The 20540-nt window shown below is 47.8% G+C and overlaps 1 protein-coding gene across 1 annotated transcript; it reads left to right on the top strand.

Annotated features, from left to right (window-relative positions):
• Nucleotides 1-694: 694 nt before the first annotated feature.
• Nucleotides 695-20299, top strand: LOC145339544 (uncharacterized). Its single transcript, XM_080184024.1, has 4 exons — nucleotides 695-911; nucleotides 16681-16906; nucleotides 17216-17338; nucleotides 19360-20299. Exons 1-4 carry the CDS (start codon nucleotides 695-697, stop codon nucleotides 20297-20299), a joined length of 1506 nt encoding a protein of 501 aa, XP_080040150.1.
• The last annotated feature ends 241 nt before the right edge of the window (nucleotides 20300-20540 follow it).

Below are 20540 nucleotides of genomic sequence, written 5' to 3'. Positions count from 1 at the left end.
GATGTGTGGAGTGGACGGACAATGGGGTCGATGTGGGGGTGGACGGACAATGGGGTCGATGTGTGGAGTGGACGGACAATGGGGTCGATGAGTGGGGTGGACGGACAGTGGAGTCGATGTGTGGAGTGGACGGAGAATGGGGTCGATGTGTGGAGTGGACGGACAGTGGGGTCGATGTGTGGAGTGGACGGACACTGTGGTCGATGTGTGGAGTGGACGGACAGTGGGGTCGATGTGTGGAGTGGACGGACACTGTGGTCGATGTGTGGAGTGGACGGAAAATGGGGTCGATGTGTGGAGTGGACGGACAATGGGGTCGATGTGTGGAGTGGACGGACAATGGGGTCGATGTGTGGAGGGGACGGACAATGAGGTCGATGTGTGGAGTGGACGGACAATGGGGTCGATGTGTGGAGTGGACGGACAATGGGGTCGATGAGTGGGGTGGACGGACAGTGGGGTCGATGTGTGGAGTGGACGGAGAATGGGGTCGATGTGTGGAGTGGACGGACAGTGGGGTCGATGTGTGGAGTGGACGGACAATCCAGCTGCTCAGAGGGTTCAATCATTCACAAAGATGTGCAGGTTCGGGGGGATTGGCCGGTGCTAAATTGTCCCTTAGTGTCCAAAGCAGCGCCACCAATGCAGCATCCCTGTGTCAGCCATTGGGACCTGCAACAATGCAGCAGCACGAATGAAACAGCACCAATGCAGCAACCCTGTTGCAGTCAGTGGGAGCAAAAACAATGCAGCAAACTTGTGCCAAGCACCAGTGCAGCAGCAGAAATGTAACAGCCCTGTGCTGATCACTGGGAACGGCACCAAAGAAGCAGCAATGCACCTTCCACAATACAACAGCACAATTGTAGCGGCTGCAGGAGCCGCAGCAATGCACGAGCAGGCCTACAGCAGTAATGCAGCAACACTAGTGCAGTAACTTCTGCAGTGCAGCATGAGGAATGCACCAGCGATGCAGCATCACCAATGCACTGTGAGGAAGATGATGGCAATGCAGCAGCCCTCTGCCAGTAACACTGTGGGGGCAGCAACAATAAACAGCCCTGTGCCCATCCCCGGCGCAGCAGCACCAATGCATTTGGAGTGCAGCAGCAATGCACCAATCACTGGCTGCTGTAGTGATGCAGAATTGGTGTGCCAGTCACTGGGTGCAGCAGCACCAATGCAGGACCCACTTGTGATCCAGCATCAATACGGGAAAGTGCAGCAGCAATACAGTCAAACACTCCAAATGCAGCAGCATTTTACTAGTTTAGCTGCATTGGTGTCACTGCTCTCTGGAAGCATTGGTGCAGCATTGCTGCTTTTTTGCTGCATTCCTTCTGCATCACAAAGGGCTCCTGCTGCCCCAGTGATTGGTACGGGAATGGTGTATTGCTGCTGCACTGCGTCTGCTGCAGCCGATGACTGGGGCAGGACTGCTGCATTGGCACTACAATGGTGCTGCTGCATTGGTGCTTCTGCATTTCAACTACATTGGTGGTGCTGCTCACAATGACATTTGCAGACTGCTGCATTGGTGTTTCCGCTTCTGCTGCACTGGTGTTGGTGCAGTATAAGACTCTGCTGCATTGTGGCTGCATTGGTGGTGCTGCACTGGCACGGCTGCATTGGTGGTGCCACTCCTAGTGACGGGAACAGTGCTGCCACATTGATGCTGGTGTTTCCCCTGCGACATTGATGCTGCTGCTTTAAGAACATAAGAAATAGGAGCAGGAGTAGGCCATCTAGCCCTTCGAGCCTGCCCCGCCATTCAATAAGATCATGGCTGATCTGTCGTGACTCAGTTCCACATTCCCGCCCTCTCCCCATAACCCTTAATCCCCTCACTTATCAAAAACCCATCAACCCGCGTCTTAAATATATTTAGCGAGGCAGCCTCCACCACTTCAACGGGCAGAGAATTCCAGAGATTCACCACCCTTTGAGTGAAGAAGTTCCTCCTCAACTCCGTTCTAAACCGCCTCCCCTTTATCTTGAGGCTTTGCCCTCTAGTCCTACTGTCCTTTCTGAGCGTGAAGAGTCTCTCCACCTCTATCCTATCCATCCCATTCATCATCTTATACGTCTCAATGAGATCTCCCCTCATTCTTCTAAACTCTAACGAGTACAAGCCTAGTTTATTCAGCCTCTCCTTATAGCTCAACCCCCTCAACTCCGGTATCAGCCTAGTAAACCTCCTCTGCACTCCCTCCAAGGCCAAAATATCCTTGCGTAAGTGCGGCGCCCAAAACTGCCCACAGTACTCCAGCTGCGGCCTCACCAATGCCCTATACAGCTGCAGCAAGACCTCCCTACTTTTATATTCAATCCCCCTCGCTATGAAGGCCAGCATCCCATTCGCCTTCCTGACCACCTGCTGCACCTGCAAGCTGGGTTTTTGCGACTCATGCACAAGGACCCCGAGGTCCCTCTGCACCGTCGCCTGCTGCAGTTTTTCGCCACGTAAGTAATAGTCCTTCCGACCATTATTCCTACCAAAGTGGACCACCTCGCACTTGCCAACATTAAATGCCATTTGCCATTTCCTGGCCCATTCGCCCAGCCTATCTAGATCCTTCTGTAGACTCTCCACACCCTCCGCACAATTTGCCTTTCCCCCAATCTTGGTGTCATCAGCAAATTTTGACACCCTACACTCGGTTCCCTCCTCCAGATCATCTATATAAATGGTAAATAGCTGAGGCCCCAGCACCGACCCCTGGGGCACTCCACTAGTCACCATCCGCCAATCCGAATAGCACCCGTTGACCCCCACTCTCTGCCTCCTATTTGACAACCAATCCTCTATCCACGCTAACACCCTACCCCCAACTCCATGCCCCCTGACCTTCTGCAGTAACCTCTTGTGAGGTACCTTGTCAAACGCCTTCTGAAAATCCAGAAAGACCACATCCACCGGCTCTCCTCTATCCACCGCCCTAGACACATCCTCATAGAACTCCAGTAAATTTGTCAGACACGACTTCCCTTTAATGAAACCGTGCTGTGTCTGCTCTATCAAGCAATTGCCTTCAAGATGCCTCGCAATTTCCTCCTTAATGACGGATTCTAACATTTTACCTACAACAGACGTTAAACTAACCGGCCTATAATTCCCCGCCTTTTGCCTGGCACCCTTCTTAAACAACGGCGTAACATTAGCCGTTTTCCAATCTTCCGGCACTTCCCCGGAATCCAGCGACGTCTGGAAAATAACCACCAAGGCATCCACTATAACCTCCGCCATTTCTTTCAGAACCCTCGGATGCATTCCATCCGGTCCTGGTGACTTGTCCACAATCAGTCCCTCCAGTCTGTCGAGCACCACCTCTCTAGTAACAGTAATGTCATTAAGACCCTCCAGTCCTACCACCTTTCCATCTCTAACACCCGGCAAATTATTCAAGTCCTCCTCCGTGAAGACAGAAACAAAAAGTTATTCAAGACCTCAGCCATATCCCCATCCCCTACCACTAGGTCCCCTTTCTCATCCTCTAAGGGACCAACGTTCACCCTCGCCAGCCTCTTCCTTTTTATATATTTATAAAAACTCTTGCTATCCTTTTTTATATTAAGTGCTAGCCCAGCTTCATAGTTTCTCCTACCCTTCTTTATCAACTTCTTTGTCAATCTTTGTTGACATTTAAACCTCTCCCAATCCTCTTCTCGCCCACTGCTCTTTGCTACTCTAAACGCCTCCGCTTTTAACACTTTCCTTCACCTCCTTCGTTATCCACGGCTTATTACCTCTCCTCCTACGGTCCTTTTTGACCATCGGAATAAATTTCCGCTGAGCACCAAGAAAGATCTCCTTAAAGATCCTCCACTGCTCCTCAGCAGACCCTCCCTCCAACGCTCTCCCCCAGTCAACATTCGCCAATTCTTCTCTCATCCTACCGTACTCCCCTCTATTCAAACAAAGGACGCGTGTCCGGGAACCCACTTTCTCCTCCTCCATCTGCACCAGAAACTCCACCATACAATGATCACTCTCTCCAAGAGGATCCTTCACCGCAAGGTGCTTTGAAAGGTTTTGCTGCATTGCTGCTGTGTTAGTGCTGCATTGGTTCTGCTGCTTTGAAACTGCAATGGTGGAGTTGGCCCACTTACAGGCACAGGCCCGCTGCATTGGTGCTGCTGCTTTGTGGCATTAGTGCTGCTACATTCCTCCTGCTGCATTAGTGCTGGAATACAAAGGGGTGCTGCATTGGCGCTGCTGCACCCAGTGACTGGCACGTGAATGCTGCATTTCTGCTGCAACAAGTGGCTGGTACAGGGGCTGCTGCATTGCTTCAGATGCACATAGCTACTGGCACAGGGCTGCTGCATTGGTGCTAATGCACAGGTGCTGCATTGCTGTCACGTTCCTGATCCGCATTAGTGCTGCTGCATTGAAGCTACTGCAATGGCGTTGCTAACACTGACTGGCACAGGGGATGCTGCATTGGTGCTGCTGCGTTCCTGCCACTCCACACATCGACCACATTGTCCGTCCACTCCACACATCGACCTCATTGTCCGTCCACTCCACACATCGACCACCATTGTCCGTCCACTCCACACATCGACCACATTGTCCGTCCACTCCACGTATCGGCCGCCAGCCGCAGCTCTCGTCCGCCATCTAGCGCCCATCGGCTGTACCGCGCTCCGGCAGCAGCTCTGCGCCTTGGGCTCAGAGACTGGTCACCGACCCCAACCTGAGAGCTGCTGCCGGGGGGAGGGAGAGAGAGGCGGGGGGGCAGCTGGGCAACTCGGCCCCCTCCCTCCAACACCCTCACCCACCCGAATCTGAAACCCCCTCTCCCGGGGAAGACACCCCCCAACCCCGAGCCCAACCCCATCACCGACCCCAATCTGAATGCTCACGGTCCGGGGAAGGCGCAGAGCTGCAGCCGCTTCAATGGCGGAGCGCGGTACAGCCGATGGGCGCTAGATGGCGGACGAGAGCTGCGGCTGGCGGCCGATACGTGGAGTGGACGGACAATGGGGTCGATGTGTGGAGTGGACGGACAATGAGGTCGATGTGTGGAGTGGACGGACAGTGGGGTCGATGTGTGGAGTGGACGGACAATGGTGGTCGATGTGTGGAGTGGACGGACAATGGGGTCGATTTGGTAGGAAGAATGGTAGGAAGGATTATTACTTACGTGGAGAAAAACTGCAGCAGGCGACGGTGCAGAGGGACCTCGGGGTCCTTGTGCATGAGTCGCAAAAACCCAGCCTGCAGGTGCAGCAGGTGGTCAGGAAGGCGAATGGGATGCTGGCCTTCATAGCGAGGGGGATTGAATATAAAAGTAGGGAGGTCTTGCTGCAACTGTACAGGGCATTGGTGAGGCCACAGCTGGAGTACTGTGTGCAGTTTTGGGCGCCGTACTTACGCAAGGATATTTTGGCCTTGGAGGGAGTGCAGAGGAGGTTTACTAGGCTGATACCGGAGTTGAGGGGGTTGAGCTATGAGGAGAGGCTGAATAAACTAGGCTTGTACTCGTTAGACTTTAGAAGAATGAGGGGAGATCTCATTGAGACGTATATATGTATATATTTATATATATAGATATCCAAAACATCCTCTGTATCAACTACAATACTTTCTATTTTACACCCCTTCACCCCAGTGACCTCCTCAGCTACATTCATAGCGTCCTGCGTGAACACCGAAGAGAAATAATGGTTCAATGCCTCTCCAATCTCTTCCGGTTCCACACACAACTTCCCCCTACTGTCTGTAACTGGCCCTAATCTTGCCCTAACCAACCTTCTGTTCTTGACATACCTATAGAACGCCTTAGGATTCTCCTTAATCCTATCAGCCAAAGTCATCTCATGCCCTCTTCTAGCCCTTCTTAACTCCCTCTTCAACTCCCTCCTAGCCAATCTAAAGCTTTCTACTGCACTACCCGAGCCCTCAAGCCTCATCCGAACATAAGCCTCCTTCTTCTTCCTAACCAACAAATCAACTTTTTTTGTGCACCATGGTTCCCTAGCCCTACCAATTCCTGGTCCGGACGGGATTTACCCTAGGATTCTATGGGAGGCAAGAGAGGTGATTGCAGAGCCACTGGCTCTGATCTTCAGGTCGTCGTTGGTCTCTGGTATAGTACCGGAAGATTGGAGGACAGCGAATGTTGTCAGAGGGTGGTGAGGGACTGGAATGCCCTGCCTGCTGCAGTTGTAAATGCGCCTAGTTTGGGGGCGTTTAAGAGATTGGTGGATAGGTTTATGGACGAAAAGGGATTGGTTTAGATTAGTGGCTCAATGTTTTTTTTTAAAAAAATAAGACTGGTCGGCGCAACATTGTGGGCCGAAGGGCCTGTTCCGCGCTGTAATGTTCTATGTTCTATAAGATGATGAATGGGATGGATAGGATAGAGGTGGAGAGACTCTTCCTGCTCAGAAAGGACAGTAGGACTAGGGGGCACAGCCTCAGGATAAAGGGGGGGGGCGCGGTTTAGAACGGAGTTGAGGAGGAACTTCTTCACTCAAAGGGTGGTGAATCTCTGGAATTCTCTGCCCGTTGAAGTGGTGGAGGCTGCCTCGCTAAATATTTTCAAGAAGCGGGTTGATGGGTTTTTGATAAGAGAGGGGATTAAGGGTTATGGGCAGGCTCGAAGGGCCAGATGGCCTACTCCTGCTCCTATTTCTTATGTTCTTATGAACATTGCTACCGTTGTTACGAGGCGAGGCACCGTTCTAAATCAAATTATGTCACTGCATCTTTGTTGCTGTTTCGCTCAAATCCTGGAGCTCGTGTAGGATCGTGAGTTACCTTTCCTGTCCAGACTGCATCTATCTGTTCAGGAATATGTCTTATCGCCACCATCTCCAGAACAAATTTATGATCAAGATTTAATTATCTCATTTCCTACTGCATCCTTTCCATGTGCTCAGAAGAACAACTGTCTGCTGACGATCGTATACTTCAAGTGTCTGTGTGTACATCTTGTCAAAAAATGTACACCCAGATTTTCAAGATATTTAATGAATTCCCCTGCTGGTATTTGGACAGCCATTATTGAAGCGTTTCTGCCTTCTCCGTACAGACAGCGAGTGCTCTCTTGTTTCCGATGCAAGGAGAGCTCATTGCTCACACATTGTTAAAAGGATGTCAGGCAGGGTGGCTTCTGAAGACAGGGCAGTTCCCCTTCGAAGGAAAGTAAGAAACAAAGCGGGCAGTGGCTTCAGTTAGAAACGTTTCACTGTAATGCAGTCTAAAGGACAGAGATAAATTGTGTGAGAGGATGATAAGGAAGAAGAGTACAGAAACAGTGAGATAGAGGAGCCAAGAGAGGTAGAACAGTAAAAAAAAATGGGTATCAGAATGAGACAGAGGGAGAGACGAAGGACGATAGAGCGAACTATCATAGGTCTGGCCCAAAAGTTAACATTCTAAATTTGGGAAAGGCCAATGTTGATGGTGTAAGGCAGGAACTGTCAAAAAGTTAACTGATGGCGTCCGTGGGAAGACACAGTGACTTCTGCTAAGTGGAAGGCATTCAAAAGTGTGGGAACCAGGACTCCGGTTGAACTCGTTTCTCTTAGACTGAAGGCAGGGCTGGGAGAAGTGGGGAACATAGGATGACTCAGGATATTGTGGCCCTGGTCAAGAAGAAGGAGGAGGTACCTGACATGTTCATCTCTGTACCAATGTTCATCTCTGTACCAATGTTCATCTCTGTACCAATGTACCAATGTTCATCTCTGTACCAATGTACCAATGTTCATCTCTGTACCAATGTACCAATGTTCATCTCTGTACCAATGTACCAATGTTCATCTCTGTACCAATGTACCAATGTTCATCTCTGTACCAATGTACCAATGTTCATCTCTGTACCAATGTACCAATGTTCATCTCTGTACCAATGTACCAACGTTCATCTCTGTACCAATGTACCAACGTTCATCTCTGTACCAATGTAACAATGTTCATCTCTGTACCAATGTACCAATGTTCATCTCGGTACCAATGTACCAATGTTCATCTCTGTACCAATGTACCAATGTTCATCTCTGTACCAATGTACCAATGTTCATCTCTGTACCAATGTGCCAATGTTCATCTCTGTACCAATGTACCAATGTTCATCTCTGTACCAATGTACCAACGTTCATCTCTGTAACAATGTTCATCTCTGTACCAATGGACCAATGTTCATCTCTGTACCAATGTGCCAACGTTCATCTCTGTACCAATGTACCAACGTTCATCTCTGTACCAATGTACCAATGTTCATCTCTGTACCAATGGACCAATGTTCATCTCTGTACCAATGTACCAATGTTCATCTCTGTACCAATGTGCCAACGTTCATCTCTGTACCAATGTACCAATGTTCATCTCTGTACCAATGTACCAACGTTCACCTCTGTACCAATGTACCAATGTTCATCTCTGTACCAATGTACCAACGTTCATCTCTGTACCAATGTACCAATGTTCATCTCTGTACCAATGTACCAATGTTCATCTCTGTACCAATGTACCAATGTTCATCTCTGTACCAATGTACCAACGTTCATCTCTGTACCAATGTACCAACGTTCATCTCTGTACCAATGTACCAATGTTCATCTCGGTACCAATGTACCAATGTTCATCTCTGTACCAATGTACCAATGTTCATCTCGGTACCAATGTACCAATGTTCATCTCTGTACCAATGTACCAATGTTCATCTCTGTACCAATGTACCAATGTTCATCTCTGTAACCCACACACCATGAGTCACACAGGGAGGCAATTCCTATTGTTCGCGCTGAACTATTAATCCTGAAACTCAGCGAATGATTTGGGAACCCGGGTTCGAATCTCACCACAGCAAGTGGTGGAATTTGAATTCTATAGAAAAAAAAATCAGAATCTCCTGATGCCGGTGAAACCATTGCTGATTGTCAGAAAAAAAAACATCTGGTTGATTAATGCCCTTTCCAGAAGGAAACCTGCCGTTCTTTACATGTTCTGGCTGACATGTGACTCCAGAGTCACAGCAATGTGGTTGACTCTGAAATGTCCCCGGGCAACTCGGGACGGACAGTAAATACTGCCAGCCACGGGCATCCATGTCCCATAAACAAACCAGAAAAAAAAACCTTGGTAGCAGTCTAGAATTGCAAATTGAGCTAAGCTTTGGACAGTGGGAGGGAAAAGGAAAAGCGGAAGAAATTCCATGAAGGCGCGGGTGAAAAGTGCAAACTCCACACAGGCCGTCCCTTGAGGCCGGAACTGAACAGGGTCCCTGGCGCTGTGAGACAGCACAGCGAACCCACTGTGCCAACGTGTCACCCATGATCAGATCCAATAGCCTGACTGCACCTCCCCTGATATCTCCAGCCCCGTGAACTCTATCCTATTCCTTTTTGAAATCACATCATTTTTGGTCTCAACAACCTTCTGTGGAAGTGAACTCCGCCCTTCGTAATGGAGACTTGATTGCAGGATCTGTTGCTGCGGCTCCTTCCATTCACAGTTCACAATCCGCATCTCCGATGCCACATTTCCACATGAGGAATGAATGAAAATATGTCATTCAGCCAGCTCTGAAAATGGCCACAAATTCATCACACATCCCTGAGACATATCACACAAAAGAGACTGTACCTGAGAGCAAGGACGGCGGATGTGAGCCACACCTCAGCGAGTCTCTCTTTCTTTTCTTAAGCAAACAGTTAAGAAAGGACATTGATCAGAATCCTCAATGTTTGTCGCTTGCTGAGTCGGCTTGTCAGGGTGTCTACATCTCAACTTGCCTCTGTACTCGACAGATAATAGACAAATAGCAGAGTTCCATTGGAGAGGAGCTGTAGATTTAACAGGCTGTACAGAAATTAAAACAGATCTGGTATATCAAAAAGAATTGAGACCGTTTGGCTGGTGTAGCAGTTTGAGAGGTTGTGTTGATTGGAGGCTGTATCAGTTTGAGGTTTAATATTGGTTTATAGAACAGTTTGAGGGGTTAAGTTTATTGGATGTTCTGGATCAGTTTGCCGGGTTATATAGAACGGAGTCTGTTTCAGTTTGAGGGGTTTATATTTTTGATGAGTCTGTATCTGTTGGGGATGGGTCATTTCACAAAGGTTATAAATCACCCAACTGTGGCCCGGATTCACACGCAGGTAAGGGGTGGGGGACAAATGTTAAAGGATATCAGTTAACCAGAGGGGTGTGTGTGTGTGACAATTACTGATAACCTCATGGTCCTCATTATACATTTCATTCCCCATTTTTTTCTGTTGAGTTCAAATTTGCCAATGTGCTGTCTTTGGATTCGAACACTGGGTCTCTGGATTCCTCGTCCTTTGGCAACATGATCAGCCTGTGTTGAATCGAGTTGTGTTATCGATCGATTCCTCCTTGTTTTCTGTGTCTCTTTAGTTTGAGCTGCTTTACCGGATAAAACACTGTCCCGGTTTCCGTTGTATTAATGACAGGCGCTTTCTGGTTGAACAAGATTGTGCAGAATCACATCAAAGAACAACACAGCCCGACGAGCCCGCGCCCCCATTTTAACATTATGAGTCCCCCCTCCAACCTTGCTGATGCTTATGGCCATCCACATTGAGGGGAGACTAATTTAGGGACAATTTGTTACACCAATCAGCCTAAGAGCACATCTTTGGGGTGTGGGAGGAAACCGGAGCACCCGGAGAAAACCCACGCAGACACGGGGAGAATGCGCAAACTCCCACAGACACCGGCCCAAATCCATGTATCTGCACAGCAAACAGTGATAGTCACTGAGCTGTCGTGTTGCCCGTCAGATGGCCCAGTTTAGGCGCACACTAACGACGTGAAGCGCTAGGCTACTCTCGAAACAAGCCTAGTTGAGTTCTTCGATAATGTGACTGAACACATTGACGAAGGAAGTGCCGTGGACGTAGTGTACATGGACTTCAGCAAGGCGTTTGATAAGGTCCCCCATGCAAGACTTCTTGAGAAGGTGAGAGGGCATGGGATCCAAGGGCCTTTGGCCTTGTAGATCCAGAACTGGCTTGCCTGCAGAAGGCAGAGAGTGGTTGTGGATGGGGCTTTTTCTGCATGGAGGTCAGTCACCAGTGGAGTGCCCCAGGGATCTGTTCTAGGACCCTTGTTGTTTGTCATTTTCATAAATGACCTGGATGAGGAAGTGGAGGGATGGGTAAGTAAGTTCGCTGATGACACGAAGGTCGGTGGTGTTGTGGATGATCTGGAAGGATGGCAAAAGTTGCAGCAGGACATAGATAGGATGCAGGACTGGGCGGAGAAGTGGCAGATGGACTTCAATGCGGATAAATGTGTAGTCGTCCATTTTGGCAGAACCAACGGGATGAACGAGTACACTATCAAGGGCAGAAGTCTGAGTAGTGTTGAGGAGCAGAAGGATCTTGGGGTCCGGGTCCACAGGACTCTTAAATCGGCCTCGCAGGTGGAGGATGTGGTCAAGAAGGCGTATGGTGTACTGGCCTTCATTAATCGAGGGATTGAGTTTAGGAGTCGGGAGGTAATGCTGCAACTTTATAAGACCCTTGTCAGGCCTCATTTAGAGTATTGTGCGCAGTTCTGGTCGCCTCACTATAGGAAAGATGTAGAAGCTATTGAAAGGGTACAGAGGAGATTTACAAGGATGTTGCCTGGACTGGGAGGCATGCCTTATGAAGTTAGGTTGAGGGAGCTGGGACTCTTTTCCCTGGAGAGACGAAGGTTGAGAGGCGACCTGATAGAAGTTTACAAAATGTTGAGAGGAATAGATAGGGTGGACTCTCAGAGGCTATTTCCCCGGGTTGAAATGGTCGCTACGAGAGGACACAGATTCAAGGTGCGGGGAGGGAGGTTCAGAAGTGATGTTAGGGGTAAGTTTTTCACTCAGACGGTGGTGAGTGAATGGAATCGGCTGCCGTCAGTGGTGGTGGAGGCGAACTCGCTGGGGTCTTTTAAAAGACTCCTGGATGAGTATATGGGGTTTAATGAGATTGAGGGTTATAGATAGGTCTGTAGGTTGGTAGGTGATGATGTGATCGGCGCAACTTGTGGGCCGAAGGGCCTGTTTGTGCTGTAGTGTTCTATGTTCTATGTTCTATGTTCTAAGAGTAGCCCCTGTACGACCCATCGCGTGGATGTGTGGACATCAATCAGTCCAGTAAACTGTCCACAGTTGAAGGGAACTGCCACATCACAGTGTACAGGATGACATGGCTAAGATCGAACCTCTGATATATTGAAGTGTATCACTGAATGAAAATCAGCACCGGAGAGAAGAATAACAAAAGAACAAAGAACAACCCAGCACGGGAAACAGTCCCTTCGGCCCAACGAGCCCACGCCGCCATCTTAACAATGTGTTTTTCCTCCTCCACCCTTGACCCGTGTCTATGTTTATGGTTCCCCCATTGGAAACCAGATTCAGGAGAGAATAATCTAGGGACGATTTGTTACACCAATCAGCCTAAGAGCACATCTTTGGGGTGTGGGAGGAAACCGGAGCACCCGGAGAAAACCCACGCAGACACGGGGAGAATGTGCAAACTCCCACAGACACCGGCCCAAATCCATGTATCTGCACAGCAATCAGTGATAGTCACTGAGCTGTCGTGTTGCCCATCTGCTGGTCCAGTTTGTCAGAGAACATAGATTCCATTCCCAACACTGCATTAAATTGCCCAGTCACCCACTTCAATCTCTAAAGAAACTTTCCTGTGTAACTAACTCGACGTGGCAGTATTTTTTTCTTCATATTAAAAACAAGTGAGAATGTCGCAATCTCCGAGTCCCGCTTGGGGAGATGGGACTTGCAATAAATTGAAGGCTTTGCGAATTAATTCCCCGACACGTGAAGACCAAGAGATTCTCTGCAACACCACACGGCCCAGAAATGATGGAAACATTTTATATCCTCAAGAAAATCTATTACCCAATCCTGGCCATCATTGGGATACCGGGTGAGTGACTGCAACTATTCAAGGTGTGGAATTCTGTGTGTGTGTGTGAACTGATCTTCAGTTTTGCTCAGTGAATGTTACATATTGTTCCGTTAGAAATAGGAGCAGGAGTCGGCCATCTAGCCCTTCGAGCCTGCCCCGCCATTCAATAAGATCATGGCTGATCTGAAGAGGATCAGTTCCACTTTCCCGCTTTCTCCCCCTTAATTCCCCTGTCTATCAGAAACCTATCTACCCGTGACTTAAATATATTCAGCGAGGCAGCCTCCACCACTTCAACGGGCAGAGAATTCCAGAGATTCACCACCCTTTGAGTGAAGAAGTTCCAGAGGTATCTCTTACAGAAACACCAGGTCAGAGGTATACTTTCCTGTGTTAAATTTGTCACGTAAAACTGAGGAAGAGGTTTTTATATCACAGAGTGAAAGAGGGGGAAATAATAACGTGATTAATGTCTCAGTGACTGACTAAATGTGGTTCATCTCTCATAGAACATTCCAGCGCAGTACAGGCCCTTCGGCCCTCGATGTTGAGCCGACCAGTGGAACCAATCTAATGACCCTCTAACCTAAACTATTCCAATGTTATCCATATGCCTATCCACTGACCATTTGAACACCCTTAAAGTTGGTGAGTCCACAACTGCTGCAGGCAGGGCATTCCACACCCTTACTACCCTCTGAGTAAAGAACCTACCTCTGACATCCGTCCTATAATTACCACCCCTCAATTTAAAGCTCTGTCCCCTCGTGTTAGCCATCACCATCCGAGGAAAAAGGCTCTCACTGTCCACCCTATCTAACCCTCTGATCATCTTGTCTCCCTCAATTAGGTCACCTCGTAACCTTCTTCTCTCCAATGAAAATAACCTCAAGTCCCTCAGCCTTTCCTCATAAGACCTTCCCACCATACCAGGCAACATCCTGGTAAACCTCCTCTGCACCCTTTCCAATGCCTCCACATCTTTCTTATAATGCGGCAACCAGAACTGTACCCAACACTCCAAGTGCGGCCGCACCAGAGTTTTGTACAGTTGTAACATGACCTCACGGCTCCGAAATTCAATCCCTCTACCAATAAAAGCCAAAAGCTCAGTTTTGATCTCCCAAAGTTTTTGCAGAATCGCTCATTCTCCATTACATCGTCATCATTTCTCTGTAACGTGCGGAATATACAATAATGTGCTGAAGTATTTCTACAATGACAGGGCAACATCAAAGCTTCAACTAATGATTTGGAATGTTCAGAAGGTCAGTCAAAGAGAAGAAAATAGATGCAGATGGTTTTTTTAAATATATAAACTACAATCTTTACTTAAATTAATTCAGAATATCCTGATTAATGAGGATGAAGGGAAAAGGAACAGACAACGATTCAATATTCATGTTTGGATCTGCCAATGAGGAATGGACCACAATGGGTATGAACTCAATGGGCCAAAGGGCCTCTTTCTGCACTGTAGGCTTCTATCATTCTATCAACTGAGGGATCCTTGAGTCCTCGCTGGCTATAACATAGCAAGTTTCAAGGTGATGAGAGAAAGGGTTTACACCCGATTACAAAACAAAAACTGGAGATGCAGAGGGAGGAGAAAGAAAAAAGTCAAAAAAGGGCTCGGGAAAATGAGATGGGTGGCATGATGGGCGCACCGTGATATAGACCAACAATGGTGAGTATTTCAAACCACCTCCATCAACATATTCCATTGAAATGAAACAATTATCAAACATCCAGAGATGAATGAAAATGGAAGGAGAGAGTTGAGGGGAAAGTAATATTCTACCTGGGGGTACACACTAAACAAAAATACTAAAGAGAAAGCAGAGATGCCAAGACAAAAAAGATTGCCGAGCGCAACTATGAACTCAAATGATCAAAGAATAGAAACGCATTAATATATTCGATAAGAAGGGCAAAGAAAGTCAATGTCTGGATGGAAAATAAGGGATAATCAGGAGATAACTCTGGAGACATGATCCGAACATTGAATAATTGCTACATTATTCTGAATCAGTTCTGGCAAAAAAACCCCCCAGATTATCATAGCTTTAGATAAATAGTGGAGATCCCTGCATTTATGATGAACAGAAATGTATTCAATATCTCTCACTATCCGTCACTATTTTTGCTCTGTATAACTCCTAATGTTGTCTTTGCACAGTGTGTGTGTGTGTGTGTGTGGATAATTCTATCTTCCAATCTTACTCATGTTCTATGCTTAGTATAGTTGCTGGAACGTTAATGGCTGTGGGTGGGAGTAGAGGGAGACTGTGCAAATCTAACCCCCAGCCTATCACAATCAATCGCATTAATGTGAGTGTCCCAGCCCTGGGAGGACACTTGGTACCCGGCTGCAGATTCTGCCCACACCCTAACACCGTCACCCAGACTAATCGGAAACCTCAGGCCCGGGGAGGGCACCTGGAACACAGCTGCCAATCCAGACCGCACCCTAACACTGTCACCCACCCAAATCCATAACCTCAAGTCCATGGGAGACACCTGGAGCCCGGCCGACCCACTCAAAAGTGACCCCCTGTCCACCCGCCATGCTCCCCTAGCGCTCGACACTGACACTCCACCCTGACAAAGGCACTTCTCCCACCAGACACATTCTCAAATCGCGCTGCTAGGCCTGCAGAGACTGGGCGGAGAAGTGGCAGATGGAGTTCAACCCGGATAAATGTGTAGTGGTCCATTTTGGCAGAACCAATGGGATGCAGGAGTACAATATCAAGGGTAGGAGTCTTAGCTGGGTTGAAGAGCAGAAGGATCTTGGGGTCCGGGTCCACAGGACTCTTAAATCGGCCTCGCAGGTGGAGGATGTGGTCAAGAAGGCGTATGGTGTACTGGCCTTCATTAATCGAGGGATTGAGTTTAGGAGTCGGGAGGTAATGCTGCAACTTTATAAGACCCTTGTCAGACCCCACTTGGAGTACTGTGCACAGTTCTGGTCACCTCACTACAGGAAGGATGTGGAGGCTATTGAGAGGGTGCAGAGGAGATTTACGAGGATGTTGCCTGGATTGGGAGGCATGCCTTATGAAGATAGGTTGAGGGAGCTGGGACTCTTCTCCCTGGAGAGACGATGGTTGAGAGGTGACCTGATAGAGGTTTATAAATGTTGAGAGGAATAGATAGGGTGGATTCTCAGAGGCTGAAATGGTCGCTACGAAAGGACACAGGTTTAAGGAGCTGGGGAGTAGGTAGAGAGGAGATGTTAGGGGTAAGTTTTTCACTCAGAGGGTGGTGAGTGAGTGGAATCGGCTGCCGTCAGTGTTGGTGGAGGCGAACTCACTGGGGTCTTTTAAAATACTTCTGGATGAGTGTATGGGATTTAATGGGATTGGGAGTTACAGATAGTTCTATGGCTTGGTAGGGATGGATGTGATCGGCCTGTTTGTGCTGTAGTGTTCTATGTTCTACATGGAGTGGTGAGTATGAGGGAGAGGGGCTGAGGGGATGGGTGGGGATTGCAGACGGGTTAAAGATGTGGGTTGATTTTTATTTCCTGAACAGCCTCAATAAGTGGCTGAAGGCTGGGCCTTGCGAAATGGGTCAGACACGGGCAGCATGAAGGGTGAATGGGAAAGGATAAACAGGGGGTGAACAAAGACTCGGAACAGGTTGTTAGTCTTACAGGGATTAGTGGGGTGACTGAACCAGTGACCATTTTAACACTGTGGCTTCAAATTGTCCGAATATTTGTCATAAAACCTTATTCCGACAGTCACCTTCATTCTCACTTTTCGTTTTCTCCTCCAGTTAATATTGTGGCGATTGCGATCCTATCCCGGGGAAAGTCCGGCCTCTCTCATTGCACCACCTGCTACCTGGTGGCGATGGCAATAAGCGATCTACTTGTCATCATTATCGAGGTGATCCTCAGTCGAATCAACTATTACTACTTCCCGGGATCTTACCTGAACATCACATACCTGTGTAGTATTATCAGCGTCCTGGTTCGCGCGACGGCAAACTGTTCCGTCTGGTTCACCGTCACTTTCTCCTTTGATCGATTTGTGGCCATTTGCTGCCGGAACCTGAAAAGGAAATATTGCAGCCAGAAAACCGCGGCTATTGTTCTAGCAACAACTGCCGTTTTACTCTGCTTCAAAAATGTTCCTTTATACTTCATATGTAAACCTCGGTTGGTCATCAACAACATACCGTGGTTTTGTGTTCTGAAGCCATACATTTTCACTGATCCCTTTTGGGTGGCTCTTGGCTGGTTTGATAAGCTTGTAACTCCATTGCTCCCATTCACTTTAATTCTGTTGATCAACGCTCTGACCGTCAGGTTCATTTTAGTGGCCAGCCGAGTCCGCAAGGGACTGAGGGGTCAGAACAACAATGGTGAGTATTTCAAACCACCTCCATCAACATATTCCATTGAAATGAAACAATTATCAAACATCCAGAGGTGAATGAAAATGGAAGGAGAGAGTTGAGGGGAAAATAATATTCTACCTGGGGGTACACACTAAACAAAAATACGAAAGAGAAAGCAGAGATGCCAAGAAAAACAAGATTGCCGAGCGCAACTATGAACTCAAATGATCAAAAAATAGAAACGCATTAATATATTCGATAAGAAGGGCAAAGAAAGTCAATGTCTGGATGGAAATTAAGGGATAATCAGGAGATAACTCTGGAGACATGATCTGAACATTGAATAATTGCTACATCATTCTGAATCAGTTCAGGCAAAAAAAAACCCAGATTATCATAGCTTTAGATAAATAGTGGAGATCCCTGCATTTATAATGAACAGAAATGTATTCAATATCTCTCACTATCTGTCACTATTATTGTTCTGTATAACTCCTAATGTTGTCTTTGCACTGTGTGTGTGTGTGTGTGTGTGTGTGTGGATAATTCTATCTTCCAATCTTACTCATGTTCTATGCTTAGTATAGTTGCTGGAACGTTAATGGCTGTGGGTGGGAGTAGGGGGAGACTGTGCAAATCTAACCCCCAGCCTAACACAATCAATCGCATTAATGTGAGTGTCCCAGCCCTGGGAGGGCACTTGGGACCCGGCTGCAGATTCTGCCCACACCCTAACACCGTCACCCAGACTAATCGGAAACCTCAGGCCCGGGGAGGACACCTGGAACACAGCTGCCAATCCAGGCCGCACCCTAACACTGTCACCCACCCACATCCATAACCTCAAGTCCATGGGAGACACCTGGAACCCGGCCAACCCACTCAAAAGTGACCCCCTGTCCACCCGCCATGCTCCCCTAGCGCTCGACACTGACACTCCACCCTGACAAAGGCACTTCTCCCACCAGGCACATTCTCAAATCGCGCTGCTAGGCCTACAGAGACTGGGCGGAGAAGTGGCAGATGGACTTCAACGTGGATAAATGTGTAGTGGTCCATTTTGGCAGGATCAATGGGATGCAGGAATACAATATCAAGGGTAGGAGTCTTAGCTGGGTTGAAGAGCAGAAGGTTCTTGGGGTCCGGGTCCACAGGACTCTTAAATCGGCCTCGCAGGTGGAGGATGTGGTCAAGAAGGCGTATGGTGTACTGGCCTTCATTAATCGAGGGATTGAGTTTAGGAGTCGGGAGGTAATGCTGCAACTTTATAAGAACCTTGTCAGACCCCACTTGGAGGACTGTGCGCAGTTCTGGTCGCCTCACTACAGGAAGGATGTGGAAGCTATTGAGAGGGTGCAGAGGAGATTTACAAGGATGTTGCCTGGATTGGGAGGCATGCCTTATGAAGATAGGTTGAGGGAGCTGGGACTCTTCTCCCTGGAGAGACGAAGGTTGAGAGGTGACCAGATAGAGGTTTATAAAATGTTGAGAGGTATAGATAGGGTGGATTCTCAGAGGCTGAAATGGTCGCTATGAGGGGACACAGGTTTAAGGTGCTGGGGAGCAGGTACAGAGGAGATGTTAGGTGTAAGGTTTTCACTCAGAGGGTGGTGAGTGAGTGGAATCGACTGCCGTCGGTGGTGGTGGAGGCGAACTCACTGGGGTCTTTTAAAAGACTTCTGGATGAGTATATGGGATTTAATGGGATTGGGACTTACAGATAGTTCTATGGCTTGGTAAGTATGGATATGATCGGAGCAACTTGTGGGCCGAGGGGCCTGATTGTGCTGAAGTGTTCTATGTTCTACATGGAGTGGTGAGTATGAGGGAGAGGGGCTGAGGGGATGGGTGGGGATTGCAGACGGGTTAAGGATGTGGGTTGATTTTTATTTCCTGAACAGCCTCAATAAGTGGCTGAAGGCTGGGCCTTGCGAAATGGGTCAGACACGGGCAGCATGAAGGGTGAATGGGAAAGGATAAACAGGGGGTGAACAAAGACTCAGAACAGGCTGTTTGTCTTGCAGGGATTAGTGGGGTGACTGAACCAGTGACCATTTTAACACTGTGGGTTCAAATTGTCCAAATATTTGTCATAAAATCTTATTCCGACAGTCACCTTCATTCTCACTTTTCGTCTTCTCCGACAGTTAATTTTGTGGCGATTGTGATCCTATCCCGGGGAAAGTCCGGCCTCTCTCATTGCACCACCTGCTACCTGGTGGTGATGGCAATAAGCGATCTACTTGTCATCATTATCGAGGTGATCCTCAGTCGAATCAACTATTACTACTTCCCGGGATCTTACCTGAACATCACATACCTGTGTAGTATTATCAGCGTCCTGGTTCGCGCGACGGCAAACTGTTCCGTCTGGTTCACCGTCACTTTCTCCTTTGATCGATTTGTGGCCATTTGCTGCCGGAACCTGAAAAGGAAATATTGCAGCCAGAAAACCGCGGCTATTGTTCTAGCAACAACTGCCGTTTTACTCTGCTTCAAAAATGTTCCTTTATACTTCATATATAAACCTCGGTTGGTCATCAACAACATACCGTGGTTTTGTGTTCTGAAGCCATACATTTTCACTGACCCCTTTTGGGTGGCTCTTGGCTGGTTTGATAAGCTTGTAACTCCATTGCTCCCATTCACTTTAATTCTGTTGATCAACGCTCTGACCGTCAGGTTCATTTTAGTGGCCAGCCGAGTCCGCAAGGGACTGAGGGGTCAGAACAAGGGAGATCATCGGTCTGACCCGGAGCTGGAGAGCAGAAGAAAGTCTGTGATCTTACTCTTCAGCATATCTGGCAGCTTCATTCTTTTGTGGCTAGTTTTTGTGATGGAATTTTTATATTATAGTATTACAGGACGATATTCTGAAAGTTACAATGACTCTGAATACATCTTTCAGCAAGTCGGATATATGCTGCTCAATTTAAATTGTTGCACAAACACATTTATTTACGGGGCGACTCAGTCCAGGTTCAGAGAACAGTTCAAGATTGCGATGAAATATCCCGTTATGTCAATTCTTGCCTTGTTTAATAAAAACTGAGAGAAACATCAAGACAGTTCTCAGCCTTTCCAAAACTGTGAAAGCAATGTTAGTCTGAAGGCTTTATTAGAATAGTCCAAGGCTGATTTACCTGTTTTCTGTATATTCATATATCCGTTTGTACTATGATAATAAAATGGCGTGTTACTAATTGAACTCTGAAGCATATTTAAATGGCAAAATAAGAGGACAATAAAGGGATATGAGATCGCTTTGGCAGATAATGTGCAGGAGGATCCAA

The sequence above is a fragment of the Carcharhinus amblyrhynchos genome, unplaced genomic scaffold, assembly GCF_965287045.1.
Source record: "Carcharhinus amblyrhynchos unplaced genomic scaffold, sCarAmb.v2.hapA scaffold_530, whole genome shotgun sequence".
Lineage (NCBI taxonomy): Eukaryota > Metazoa > Chordata > Chondrichthyes > Carcharhiniformes > Carcharhinidae > Carcharhinus > Carcharhinus amblyrhynchos.
This window is presented reverse-complemented; position numbering and strand designations above follow the sequence as displayed.

Bases quoted from the DNA above. Each gene is read 5' to 3' on its own strand.
- LOC145339544 (XM_080184024.1), top strand. From the start codon at position 695: ATGAAACAGCACCAATGCAGCAACCCTGTTGCAGTCAGTGGGAGCAAA. The intron at 912-16,680 runs GTAATGCAGCAA...TTTCTCCTCCAG, and splicing joins GCACGAGCAGGCCTACAGCA to TTAATATTGTGGCGATTGCG. The intron at 16,907-17,215 runs GTTCACCGTCAC...TCTGACCGTCAG, and splicing joins ACGGCAAACTGTTCCGTCTG to GTTCATTTTAGTGGCCAGCC.